Source organism: Poecilia formosa, unplaced genomic scaffold, assembly GCF_000485575.1.
Source record: "Poecilia formosa unplaced genomic scaffold, Poecilia_formosa-5.1.2 Scaffold5, whole genome shotgun sequence".
In the NCBI taxonomy this organism is placed as follows: Eukaryota; Metazoa; Chordata; class Actinopteri; order Cyprinodontiformes; family Poeciliidae; genus Poecilia; species Poecilia formosa.
In genome coordinates this window covers 3629534-3644208 of record NW_006799944.1, presented here as the reverse complement: position 1 = coordinate 3644208, position 14675 = coordinate 3629534, and the positions used below count along the sequence as shown (strand labels likewise).

Below are 14675 nucleotides of genomic sequence, written 5' to 3'. Positions count from 1 at the left end.
GTTCTGGTTGATTATTGTGGATGTATAATTTAAATTATAGATAGGTGTGAAATGGCACGTATTACTTCTTATGCACAGTGTAAAGTCATCCTGTTATCTTCCCTCCACTGTTCATATGCCCTCTAAGTTTACCCATGTGTTTTATATCTGCAGATGGTGTATGGTTGTTGTGAATGAATGGAGTGAGATGGATGCATTAGCCCTTTTAGCCCAAAGATCTGCCACACTTTGTTCCTTGTTATTGAAATGTGAACTGTCATCCTTTGCCCAGAATTCATATGTGGGACACTTTAAAGGATTGAAAAGACTTTGTTGTGCTTTGAAAACTTAATGTATTGCTGTAATAGTTGGACACTGCACTGAGGTTATGATGGATACCTTTGAAATAAAATAGTAGTTCATGAGAAAATCTAATATTTTTAAGCAGTTTATTTTTCCCTGTGTGTTGGGCTGACTCGTTGTTTCAAGTAGCTTTTATCTGAGCTGTCTTTGGCATCTACCTAATCTAGCTCAGTGGAAGGTAATTGCTGGTCTGAGCTACTGGGACTGTATGTTATGCAGTATTATCTTCTTCCTGCTATCTGTGTTTGTCAGGGTTCCCTTTAATATTAGCACCTTGTGCCCAACAAACAGTGGTCATGGTTTGTTTAGTGTTATAAAGAGTCCCTTTGTAGATTTTCTGGCCGATCTTTTCTTAAAAAAAAAAAAAGATTTGCATACATTAAGCATTAAGCTCCAGTCCAACAGAAATGACGGTGGGTGCAGCCAGATCATTCTACTGATGTGGTATTACCATCAGATGCTGGGTAGCTGGATCTGATGGTGTTATTATGTACACAAGATTTCACTGCGCTAGTAGTTCTATATTTGCAATAGAGACTACACTTTATGACTCCTGTAAAGAGTCATTTCAGAAGTTAATGTTGTTTGAAGTGAAGATTTGCCCTTTATAGCCTTTGTTTTTCTTATAAGGTTTGAAAATGGCAACCGTTGCCGGGTTCAGTTTTCACATGCAGTCTCTCAGTAACAATGGATGAAGTAAAGGTTACTTGGCCTTAATCTTCACTCAAGACCTTTTACCAAAAGTAGACCGATGGGAAACAGCATGCACTGCTCCAATTTACTACAGAACCTGCTGTACTGCTGGACTCATGTCTGTGGTGAATGCAAAATCATCAGTTATCGCACCCTCACAGCAGCGCTAGACTTCCCAAAATATGAACTGCTCTAGGCATCACTCCTATGCTGCAGCCAATGCCCTGTAATTGAAGCTGCAGGGTGGTAATGATGATGCAAAGTGGTTTGCTTGGAGCCAGACTGAAGTCTCATCTGCTGGCACTGTCCCCAGTGTCTCCCATTGGCCTCAGACAGCCACCCTTTTACTACAGTTTATCATTTTCTCTGTGTTTGGGGTTTGTATTTTGTATATACAACTTTTGAGTACTGTGCAACACGCAAACTGGCATCCTTATTGATTTGGAGGACTGCAAGATTCCAGCTTGAAATAGTTTTCTGAAAGAACCTATTCAGACATGTTCCTTTTTCATGGATGAGTGGAGTATAAATTAAATAAAGGGATTATTCAAATAAATATTGGACAGGGGAAACATCTTTTCTGCAGCTGTCTTTGCAGCACCAACCACAATTTATGGAAAAGATTTTGGAGTTTGAAAAGCAAAAAGTTTCTTCAAGTTTTTTTTCCTTTGGCCAGACTCCACACATAAAAATTAAAAAAAATATCCAAACAATTGTTCTTTACAACCATGAATATAAAGAAATTCATGGTTGTCTCATTTTGAGATCTGTTTATTCAGAATGAACTCAAAAATGTGACTGCACTTCTCCCCAAAGTCACCATCTTCTTTTCTCATTAAAAACTGTCAAAATAAAGATGTGACTGATGTGACCTCTAATTAATAATGCTGTTTGTAAAAGACCTTATCATATTATAAAAGCATACTTATGTTTTCTAACGTCTGTGCTCTCATTGCTCTAAATGTTCGTGGGTTGTAAAGTGAAAAGTGGTATGTGTTATTGGATGTGCAACTTGAAGCCAGGGCAGCATACCAGAGACTTGCCCTAATGATCTTGGGTTTGTTGACTATGAACTTCTGATTACAGTTCTGTACAGCTTTAATCAAAGCTTCCTCCTCTTGGCAGCCACAGGAACCGCTGAAAACTGGCTGATATTCCTCTGCGTTCTCTCCCATCTATGGCCTTGTTGCTATCCAATACAAAAAAAAAAAAGCAACAAAACAAACAGGCTTCTCTACTTTAGCCAGCACCCCTCCCCAAGTCTGGATAGATAAAAGAAAGGGACATTGTAGGCGGTGCCAAGGTTGGAGATTGCAAAGGCACTGCAACTTTAAATCAACCATGAGTAATACATTTGAATGGAGCAATATTGTCTTTAATTGTAATGAAGGATCCTACAGTCAGCTATGCCATTGTTACTGGGCTCATATTCTGGATTCTGCAAAATGGTTAATGATGATGAGGTTCCTGCTTTAGTTGTGCAACTTTTAGTTTTTTATTCAAAGTAAGTGGGAAAATATGCAGTTTTCTTTCCAAAAACAGTTATACTAAAGGGAAACATCAGGGGGAAAAAACTTTAAAAAAAATCATGGCCAGAAATTCTTGATTGTTTTCCTGTCATGAACATTCAGGGCCTTAATGGGAACTCAGGGTTGTAGGAGAGAGACAGAAAAAAAAAAAAAAAAAAATTCTGTGATTTGTTGATTTTTACTGAACGCTTTACTGGACGAGCGACTTTGGACAGATATTGACATGGATTCTGAAGCTTTTTCATTTTCACTTACAAAAATGTAGCTCAAATGTAGAAGGTTTGACCATCATATTACCCAAAATTATCCTTACCCAGGGAAGGTTTTAATTGAAATTTTTCATTCAATCAATGTGTTTTTTTCTGACAGAAAATGAGAAATAAAAACTGACCAGTACGTCTGCAGCCAAGAATCCACCGTAGCTGTATCCCCCAAACACCCATTTTGATCTCAGATGTGTCTTAATATTTGAAACATTTTTACCAGTGTTTTGGAAACATTCAATGAATTCAGTCCAAATTGACATATCAGGTAGCTGTAGCAGATTTTTCTGCTGCACATTGATGACGTAAAACTCCCATTGCTTCACATTTCAGTAGATCTCTTAACTGAACACCACTTGAGCACGGTGAACATGTGAAGTCATTTTCATGTTCAATCTTTTTTACTTTTTTTTTTTATGATTTTACCTTTGTGACATGGTGTGTTATTTTGTTGGGGGGTAGTCATCAGACAATGGGCAACAAAGTGACCATAAAGCAAAGAAAAAAAGTCATCAGTACTCCGATAGGCTGCTGCCTGTTTAACTAGAGTTAATTTGTGTCAATGTACACAAAGAATGCAAAAAAAGATCCCCTAAAAAGTTGTACAATTAATTTACCCCAGTGTGTGAATGAGGCGAGGATGGATCCAGGTTCTTTATGCCGATTATGCTAAAGTCAGTTGCAATTGAAGTCGGGATTCATCAGATCAGTCAATATTTTCTCAATCTTTTGTCAAATGTTGGTGAGCAAATTGTGTCCCACCTGTTCAGCTGTTGTGGTCGTCTGCCACTGAATCTCTTCTGCTTCAAGGTTCAACATGTTGTGCATTCAGAGATGGTTTTCTGCATTCTTTGGTTGGTATGATTGATGATTTAAATCACTGTTGCCTTTTTTCCATCTCAAGCCAGCCTACCCATTCTCCTCCGATAAACGCATGGCATTTTCATCCTTACAACTGCTGCTCGCTGGAAATTTGGCAGTCTGTTTTCTGTGAACCTAAGCAATAGTTGTGAGGGGAAAATCCCAGTAGATCAGCGATCTCTGAAGTACTGGGACCAATCTGTCTGGAGTCATCAACCATTAAATCCCCTTCCTTATCCACATTGTTGGGCTTATGCTGAACTTCAAGTTTCATTCACCACATCTAGATGCCTAAATACACTGAATTGGAAGCAATTTTCACTGTTTGTGTTGACAAGTAATTGAACAGATATGTGCCTTTAAAGTGGCTGTTTTTTTTCTGCTCTTCAGCTTTTCTATTGTTGCGTTTATTGCATTTCTCTTTACTCGTATAGATTACATTTTTAGACTGTAGATCTTGAAGATCCATGGTTATGCAAGGTCCACCTTGTTTGCATTAGCAGGGATTTATATCCACATACTGTTGGACTTTAGTTGGTCTATCTCAAAAAAGTCTCTCAAGCATGTGTGTCCATCAGGTATATGAACTTTAGATTGCTTCGCAGCAGGAGAGCAAACAGATGAGTAGTTTTGTAGTCTGATGGATTCCCTCAGTCCTGAGTCATATTACTGGGTTTATACGGAGGGAAAAAATTCGAAGGGAGCCGTCCCAATGATCGTTTCTGGTAAAAGCTTCCTGGCATCCACCACTAATCTGCCCACTCTGGAAAGAAAAAAAAGAGGAGGGAAATTGGACTCAATTGAGAACAGAGCCATTGTTCAAAGACCTGCTGAATTGGAAGCGGGTGCTGGCATCAACCACAGAAATCATCCATTTCATCCGTGCCACTGTGTTTCTGTCTGGTTCCACCATCGGCTCTGACTGTAGTCTCCTACTGCCTGAAAAGTTGGGTGGAGTCATTTTCTCTCTTGGATGGAGCCCGTGCAACACTGATGCCAGCTGGTGACTGTACAGGAAGGAAAACTCGCTGAGCTTTATTGTGCAAGATGTTTTCCTGAGTTTTTATTAGTTTTTAGGGACTATGAGGACTGTTACTAAAACAATTCCTAAGCTGAAGTTTGGATATATTTTGCATTTGATTAACCTTGTCTGGTAGGGTGAATAAAAATGCTTTCATGCCTCAGGAGGTGGTCAGCTTTACAGGTGGACATGGTTAGAAAGGAGACGGCCTGATAGTAGTAAAATTCCTGACAGTAAAAGTGTCCTGAATGATGAATGTACTGAGCCTTTGTCCTGGGGTTCAGAGTGTACACACATGTAGTTTATTTTAACACAGCCTACTAATACTAATATAATTTAACAAGTCATCCATTGCTCTTAATGCAAGAATAACTTCATGCTTGGGTGTCTTTTTTTTATGCAAGCAGCTGACGCATCGATTTGTGTCTGTTGAGGTACGTTGTTCATTAGCTGATGGTATTCACTTGGTATGTGGCGCCCTCTTCTGGTAGGAGAACGTAATACATGTAATGAATCAACATACTTTCCTGATTGGTCCTGATGTAAAACGTACCTTCATAGTACTTCCAGCAGCAGCACTGCATCTCTGACCTCCGTTTGAAAACTATTAAAGTGCATAAAAACATATTTATAAAACCAACACTGTTATTGACGCAGAACATTTGGAGTGGTTAAAACTAGATGACGGAATGAAGCAGGTTTCTTGCTATAAAAGGTGATCTGGATTTAAAATGTTGATGCAGGCTGCTGATACTCATCAGCAGAGCAGAGATGGATGATGGTTGTTAATAGAAGCTCAGGATATCAAAAACAAAGTCAGATGATGTATTGTTTTTGCTGGATGAAACTGTAATATGTGTTTCAGTCAGATATGATGATGTGTAACCTCTATTGTTTTGTATGCAGTACATGGGTTATCATTGTCTTTGATTTTTGGATCATGTAGCTGTGCTTTTAGGTTACGACTGACGTCATCTCAGCTTTAGAACCTGATAGAATCAGGACCTTTGCTTTCTGTGTGAGCGTAACAGAACCGCTCCCCCTTCTTAAGGCAAGAACAGATAAAAAAAAATAATTTTCTTTAGCTGGAATGAACAAAGTTTGTTCTTCGCAGGACATTTCATACTTTACAAGAAACGCAACTTATGTGCTCATAGGCCCCTCTCTCTTCAGTATTTGTTAGTATAGTATCTACGCCCAATTCTAATTTCTGACAAATCACAAATTTGTCAGACATCGTAGAAGAAATGAGTTGATATGCTGATGAGCTGCAAGAAGAGAGATGTCATTTTGCTCTTATACCGGTGCTAGAGAAAACAGATTTCTATGTTTTCACAGTCTGCGTAAGTCTTTAATCTGTGCTACTTGCTTTTGTATCATTGTACCCTTTTTTTATTTTTTTTTTTTTATTCTAGGAGTTTTTTCCTTCTGACTTCAGACACCCTTCTGGGTCCAGCAGGACACCAACCCCACCAGGACGCTACTCACCTCACAGCCCCACTGACCGCGATGTTCCCATGTCCCCCAGGCGCAGGTAAAAACACTCCTCATATCGTCACTTAGTTTTTATTTACTCCCCATTTTGTGACCAAATGCTGCTTGTTATATTTCATATAAAAACCAGTGAACTTTCAAATAGAAATTTTATTAATTCAAGAAAGCAAAAAAATTCATAATTACAATTGAAAATGACTCCAACTCCTTGTCATTTTTCAGATCAACAAGGCTTTATGTAGTTTTATATAATGAATTTGCAAAAAGCCTTGGATTTTGAAATATTAATGAAATAATAAATCAAATTCTAAATGTGCTTTCTTTGAGATGCCTTGAATGGGAGAAATGTTTGAAGTGTAGTAAATATTTAATTAGAAAAGTTGTTTTTAATTAGAAATACAAATTTGAACAGCTTGAAGAAAATTGCTAGTAAAATAAAAATAATTTTTCAACAGATCTTAAGTCAAGCAATCAATTAGAATTGGCTTTAATTGCCAAGTTTATGTGCATAAACAAGAATGTAACAACATATTATCTTTAAAAGAGGTTAAAAAACTAAAGAACACCATGTACTCTATTTTTTTTTTAATGTATTGAAAATATACATTTTACACCAGAGTAAATGAAAGAGGACAAATGAATGTCTTGATATTTGATGAAAAACAAAATCATTTTTCAAGTACAGACACCCATGTGAGTGAACCTAAATAATAAAAAATATATAATTAATCTTGATTTCTTTATCTTGCCGGCTGTATGAGGAATATCTTTCTGTGTGAACAGCAGAGAAATTGTTGATTCCTTGTATTTCCAGTCAGTCAGTGAGAAAATATAAATGATATGCTGGCCAAAACTGAAATCGTAGGATCTTTCTTCTGTATTTTTATCACGGGGCTGACGGTATGCACCAGCTGATGGTGATAATTCACCATCTCTCATGGTGTTGGTCAAGAAAATGCCTGCAAAATTCTGAAAGCAACTTACAATAAGACGGTCTATATTATTATGTTGTTGTTTTCTCAGATGTATATAGTTTTAAAAAATGCAATTTATGTCTTTGTGTCTAACTTTTTTTTTTTCTTTGATTAAAAATATATCTTCTGGAGACGTTTTCTCCTACTTTCTCTGAAAGGCTTGTGTGGAAAATGGTTTAAAACTGGAATCAATTTCAATGAGAATCATTTCATTTAATGATTTTGTTGTTCAGCTATGCAGCTGACTCTTTATTCTCATTATCCTGGAGCTCTCTAGCAGCTTCCATGTTTCAAACATCTGAGTGAACTGCAGTAATGAATACTGATAAAAATGTTCAGCCTTTGGGAAGCTCTGTACAGTTTCACTCTGCAGAGTTTCGGAGCCACACCCTTGGAGTTGATGGAGCTGTAATTTGACTCATTTTCCAGTGTACAGATGAAGCCTTCTGAACTTTGGAATGTATTTTGTCAATGTAAAAAAAAATATAATAATTTCTTGTAGTTCCTTTTCTAATCCTTTTGTCCACACATTCTGCTGCAGAAGCTGGTGTCTGTGTTTTGACAGTGCAGGGTGGTTGGCTTTGGCCCTGGTTCCCTGCTGGTTAACTCAGGCTACCCACAGGTCATGTCTGCAGCTGCAAGTCCTGTCCAAGAACTTGATATTCCCCAAAAAAGAGCAATTACTTCTCCCCCTGATCGGCCCCCTGTCTGTAGCCCCCAGCCAGCACAATAAGCCTCTCCCCGTTTCTCTGCAGCCAATCAGAGAAGCGGTGACGCCTCCTTCATGCCGCGTGGCCAATGAATTTCAGCCCGGGGCACACCTTTCACTCACAATCTTGTTTTTCTGTCTCGTCTGGTTCAGAGAGAAGTCTCTGCTAATATTAGTTTTTATTTCTTCCATGTTCTGAGTTGATTCACAGACTTAGAAATTGCAGGGTTCTTTTTTGCAGAGTTGTGCTTTTCCTGTGACTTTTTCTTCTTTCTGAGGTGAGTCATTGAGTTGTCATTTAGATTTTAATTCAGCACAAAAGTTGGATTTGTTTGCTTTCTGCCAGCAGGAAATTAGGTCCAGACATTTAGCAGTTTGATATCTATGTTCATGTTGAGTCCGCACTTTGACTAGATTGTTATTACTTCTCTGCAACTTTGTGTCAGATGTCTATGCAAGTGCTTGTTACAGATTTGATAATATTTAACTCCACTCAGTATTTAGGAAGTATCGGTGCATTTGGATATTTTTAAATCTCTACATTTTTAGTCACCTAGTATCGGTGTATGTGACTGCTTGTTTGTTGTCTGTTCCTGTTTTCTTCAGCTGTTTTGTAACTGCATGTTAGAATAATGTAAGAGGAAAAGGGGGAAATGGGTAGCTTTGGGTGGAGCTGAGCATGTGGAAAACTTGGAGGTCGTGCTTCAGAGGTCTGTTTCCAATCTGGACCTCTGCTCATTGATGCAGAGGAAAGGCCCAAAGCATGTTTGTTTTTTTTGTGTTCTGTTGACATCATGTTGATGCAGAGTCCCGTCTAAAGCTGATTCATTTCAGACAAACGAGCATACAAAAAAGAAATAAAGGTTTAGCTCAGAAAACCTAAGCTGCTATTTTAAAAGCTTTTGTACAAAAGTCCTACTTGTTTTTTTTTTTTAACTTTTTTAAATATTTGTCAGTTTTGTCTCAGTCAAATTAATTTGAAAGCCTAAATACAAAATTGTATTTATCCATTTATCATCTTAGCTGTGAAGGACATGTTTGTAGATTTGTTAAAACAAGGATATCAAAGATTTTCAAGGACTTGACGCCTATCTGCAGCTGCAAGATAAAAAAAATATTTGGGTTTGGGTAATTTGACATTAGTCTGAAAATTAAGTAGATTATCTTTCAAAGTTTCAAATGAAACCAAAATGAGGTGGAAAAATGTATCTTTTTTTCCACCTCCTCTCAGCGCATCTACATTAGACGTCTGAGTGCACGAGTGGTTTCATTAAGCCACAGCCCTAGAAGTTTCTTATTTGAAGTTTTTATCATTTTCAAGGGAGCTACCGTGTTTAAAGCATTTCAGCATACTTTGTTAAAATTTAGAATAAGGCCTTCAATGTCAGAATTGCTATCAATAGGGAGTATAGTATTAGTGTTGGGTTAAACTAATCATTGTTTTATCATTTTATTTGAGTGTTTTATCTACATGTGTTCAGTTACCTAACTGACTCTGACCAGTTATCTATAATGTAATTTTCTACTCACGGGGTCCATCTGTTTTGTTATCTCAGCATTGTTCTACTGAAAAAGGTCATCATAATAAAAGCCAGTTCCCAAGCAGAGGAGAGGAGAGCTCACCAATCGTTGATCCTGAGTGGATTAGAGGTTGTGGATCTCTCCATTTGCAAAGGAAGTCATAAACCCTCATTGGTTTTGTCTGGTTCTTTACAGGTTTTGTGTGAATCATAAAAACCCCCAACAATTAGCAAGGACAGCATTTAGCTCAAGAGCATTATCAGAGTTTATAGTTCGAGAAAGTAAAGGTTTAGTGTTCTTTGTGTCCACAGAAAGTGAAATATGAATAGAAAATAAAACGGGCAAATGATCAGAAATACACGTCTGAAGAACTTCAATGATATCTAAACAAAGCCCATGTGATAACACCAAATCCAGAGTATGTCCCTTTAAGTGTGTTGGCCCAACCACAGATTGTACAAAATGAAACGAATCAATCAAGTCCAAGAAGTCCTTCACCAGAGGTTTATCTGGACAGCATACGTGTACATTGAAATCGCCTCTGATTAAAATGTGGTCATACTCTAATGTAATCTGTGCCACAAGTTCTGAGAATTCATGAATGAAATCCTTGTTGAACTTTGGCAGAATGTAAACCACCACACACAAAATTGGTTCTGGTAATTTCACTTCAAACAATTGGAGCTTGAAACTGGAAAAATGATTGTGTTAGGTGATTGTTGGCAGTGGAAACAGGATTTAAAAATTGTAGCCAGACCTCCACCTTCACCAGTCAACCGGGGAGAGTTTATAAAAGCACTTGAGGTAGAAGTTCAGAGACCGGGAACAACTTACCTTCTTCTTACCAAGTTTCTGTGATAAATAAAAAATCCAAATCCCGAGAAGTAAACAGATCGTGCAGCATGAAGGTCTTGTTAGCTAGAGACCTAGCATTAAGCAAGGCCAAGCAGGTGGTAGATGGTGCAGCAGCACAAGTTGAAGATGAGACATAGTTCAACCACTTACGGTTTCCATAATCCACGTTCCTCTTTTGATCTTGAAACCGTCGATTATAGAAAAACTCCACCGCGTCCATCTGAAAGCAGCACATTCCCCGAACAACGGGTTGAATCCAGCGGCGTCTTGCATCCAGGAAATGAGGACACCATCCAAGTCTATGTATGGCGTCCGATCCGATGGTTTACGATTATAAACAATAAAGGCCCTGGAACTGTAGCAGCATAAATATACAAATAGAACAAAAAGAACAAAAATAACGAAATGGAGAGAGCGAGTCTGAAGGCGTGCCGAACACAGTGGTGCCATCTTGGAAAAAATTTTTTAATTAAATTAAAATTCTAGCACCTATTTTTATGGGGGGTTTTTTGTTTGTTTGTTTGTTTTTTTTTTCATTTATTGGTGAAATCATAACATCGGTTTTATGAAATATTCAGGTTTTGTAATTACTGATTATTAATCACACCTTTATACTGTATATATAAAAATATATATATTAGGTTTTTTATATATAGAAACTGTCTGAAAGAAGAGAATTTGGATATTTATGAAGAAATACATGTCAAAATAATTTACATGTACTCGTAAGTGGAAATTCATTTTTTATCGAGTTTGTTACCGATATGCTTCTAAGAAATAATCGAAGCATAACCAGAATCATCCTTCGAAACGCTGTCCTTCGTTGACCCTTTCCTGAAATTACATTGACAAGCTTGAGCTGCTACCTGCTGTTTTGAGGGTGAGCTCACTGAAACGTTGAAGATTCTTCATGCAACACGTGTGTGTTGATGGCTAACTCTCTAGGTATTTGCTGAGAGTGGCAACAGGTTGGACAGCCTGTCAGGTTTCGCTCTGATTCTGAGCGACGAGTTGTCAACAAGCGCAAGGCACCAAACACCTGGCCTAACAGGAGAATACCTGCCCGACCAGTTCCTGCCGATGGCAAACACACACATGTACCTATAGCTTTTGATATGAGGAACCAGTGGGAGGAACAGACAATTATTTTATTTCTTTGTTGCATTTCTTGTAGTTCTTTATTGAAACCGTTGTGAACACTACTTTGAAAATCTTAAGAGGATTATGTCACGTTTGGGTGGAAACTAGTTTGGCCTCGGGTTTCTGGTGTTTAATAATCTGTGATCGGTTGTTCTGCTTTCCCTCCGCAGTAGTTCCAGTTCTGACTTTGCCATGCAAAGGTTTGACAGGAACTCGGAGGTGTACAAGATGATCCAGGAGAACAAGGAGTCCCGCACGCCACCTCGTCAGTCCAACACCTTCAAAATGCTGCAAGAAGTGCTGGAGGCTGATGAGAAAGGTTAGAAGCATGTGGATTTGCAACTCTGTGGGAGATTTACATCAGTCAGGAGAATTGTTTTGGGTTTTTTTTTCTCTAAATTTGAATGTGGCGAAAGGGAAGGAAGAAAAAAGTTGGAAAAGCATGTTGTCAGAATGTCTTTTATCAGCGGGTTTGTTTATATCTGTGTTTGTGTTCAGAGGCAGCCCTGCGGTTTCCGGGGAAGCTTTCCCCCAACCCACCGAAACAGAGCACCTCTGTTGCAGGAGTCAGCAAACACCACACCTGTGAGAAGTGTGGCACAAGCATTGTGTAAGTCCTCCTGTAGTTTTATTACCACTGAGGCAGTGTACGGTTTCCATCAGAGGTTATGCACACACACACCAATCTTAATGCAGCGTTGAACTTTTAATAATGCATTTGAACAGTTGTTTATTAAGAGTTAAAGGAGTATACAGCATAAAAAATCAACTAACTTTATAAACAAGGTGTGGGTGCTTAAGTTTAAGTTTTTGTATTTTTTCCTCTAATCCAGATGAGGTCAAAACTAAAGAAACTTTCACACATCCCCATTGATATGGATGGATAAATGTCCTTTACCAAGCTGCTAAGCCAGTCTTTTTGGAGTTACAGACATTCTTTCTTTTTAATTCTGGCTGCATATTTCATCATAAATCTGTCCATAAATTGTAGAGGTCATTTATGTTGGTGGGTTTCCTGGCACAGGCTCAACTTTTTTAGTATATTTCATAAACTTTCAATGGAATCGAGACCATTTAATGAACTTAATGTTGGTCTCCTTTATCAGCTTTCGCTTTAGGATCTTTGAGAGCTTAAACCATCAAGCTGTTGTGTTTAGATAAGCTCTTATATTTGTCCTGTGCACCAGTGCCAGTAAAACAAAACCTCAGCATGATGCTGCCTCCACTGTGCTTTTTAGCTCCTGTTCAAATGTTCTCCTGGAATCGAAACATTCCTATTGCTTAATCATTTTCACCCAGATAATAAAGATTTTTCCCCAAATATGTTTGGCTTCTCCATTTGGGCAGCTGCAGTTTTCAGTCAATCAAGAAGCTGATTCTTATGCTGACGTCCCAGCAGCTTCCACTTAATGCCAGGTCTGAGCCTTGGTGGTTCTTGTAAATTAAAAATGTCTGTCATCTCTGACCTGCAGTTTTTAAAGAGGTTTAATGTACGGATTTTAAAGCACAGACTTCTTTCTACAATCTGAAAACTGTTTTCCTGTGGTGAGTGACACGGGTTTGAGCTTTGATGGACTTTACACACAGTTAGATGTTCGGAAAGGTCAATGATCCTAAACGCACGCGCGCACGCACGCACGCACGCACATAGCTGGTTTTGAAAAACTTGCATTTACTTTCCTCTCCACAGCCTTTTATTCAACTCTGTGGAAATTTATGTGCTATGCTAGAAATGGGCTGGTATTGTTTTTACTTTTATAACTTTTTAATGTTTTATTGAACCATTACTAATTTGCTGTAAAATGTCACTACTGAACAGAACTGTGGTAATTAAGTAGTAGTTTTTGTGATGATGGTTCTTGTGAGAGCATGTTTTGTCTTGTGAGGCTTTATCTGTAGACTTTTAGCTAAAAAGCCTGATTTTTTTCAGGCATCTTACATCATAGTAACCACACTTGATCACCACAAACGTGACAAAGTTTTATGCCCATTTCTTCCATCCCCATAATATGCTTTAAAAACCAGATTCAGGAAATAAACCCGTATAAAAAGGAAAAAAAGTGGTCAAATACCCATTCAGAATTATGTCAGAATTTGTTACAAGAAGTTCGTGATTTCACAGCAACTTGCTAAGGAACATGTATCGTATCGTAACGTAGTGTCTGCGTGTGTGTTTGCGTGTGTGGGGGGATAAATTTGAGCCTAAATGGGAAACAGAAAATCCACAAACTCAGACTTGGGCACCCAATTCTTGTTTTTTGCAACTAATGACTAACGCTGTCATTAGTTGCATCATTCCAAATTGGAAAAAGATGTTTATATCAAATTAACTAAATTTATGCCAAATGAGTGTATATGTAAGCTCCTCAAATTAGGCTTTAAGAGATTTTCTAAATTTTGAGGCAGTGGAACATTCATGTTGTTGGACTAAAGGTTTTGTTTTATGCATCTGTCTTTTGTATGTTTTGTGTGGATTTAATATTAAATACACATGAAGGGGGGCACTTACAGAAGCGTCATCTGAAATTGATAAGCATATTGTACTTACAAAACATTCAGTAAGAACTGGAAAAAGAACGAACCTTTGAATAAAAAAATGTGGAACAGACTGAATTTGTCCAACGGAGCGAATCAGAAAAAACAGACAATAAGCTGCTTTTCAAATAACTTGTTTACATCTCTATTCAACTCCACAGGACACAGGCAGTGCGCATCACCGACCGCTCCTTCCGTCATCCGGAGTGCTACACCTGCACAGATTGCGGGCTTAACCTGAAGATGAGAGGTCACTTTTGGGTTGAAGATGTAATGTATTGTGAGAAGCATGCCAAAGAGAGGTACCAGGGCCCAGGCAACGCCATTCAGACCACCGTGTCGCCCCGCCAATGAGTTGGCCCCTGCAGCCCGTTCCACTCTGCACAGAGTGCTGCTTTCCTCCCCGAAGCGCCACCTCATCTGACTCACCGATACACCTTGGAAATATTTTTTGTGGGGTTGACATTACATTAATTTCTGATCTTTAATCTTTAATCAAATAATGCAATTTATAATATACACTTTATTGCCTTACTTGTTGTTTTATGAGAACTATTTTTTCCCCAATATGGTTCAGCCTTCATGGTCTCTCATTATTTGCCCACATAATACTCGGGCCAGATTTAAAAATGCAGGTGCTTTAAAAAAAAAAAAAGAAAAAAAATGTTTAGTAGAACCGAGGATGAGAATCGCTATCTGAATTTTCTAATTGAATAAAAAAAAGGGACCAATAACTAA

At 38.2% G+C, this 14675-nt stretch overlaps 1 protein-coding gene across 1 annotated transcript in view; it reads left to right on the top strand.

The window, feature by feature from the left end:
* The window catches only part of pdlim2 (PDZ and LIM domain 2 (mystique)), a 41484-nt gene extending 26809 nt beyond the window's left edge, over window positions 1-14675 (top strand). The window contains exons 7-10 of the mRNA XM_007563740.2: window positions 6125-6243; window positions 11573-11721; window positions 11901-12012; window positions 14099-14675. Coding sequence (XP_007563802.1) covers window positions 6125-6243; window positions 11573-11721; window positions 11901-12012; window positions 14099-14291 — 573 coding nt within the window. The 3' untranslated portion in view covers window positions 14292-14675. The remainder of the gene's footprint in view (window positions 1-6124; window positions 6244-11572; window positions 11722-11900; window positions 12013-14098) is intronic.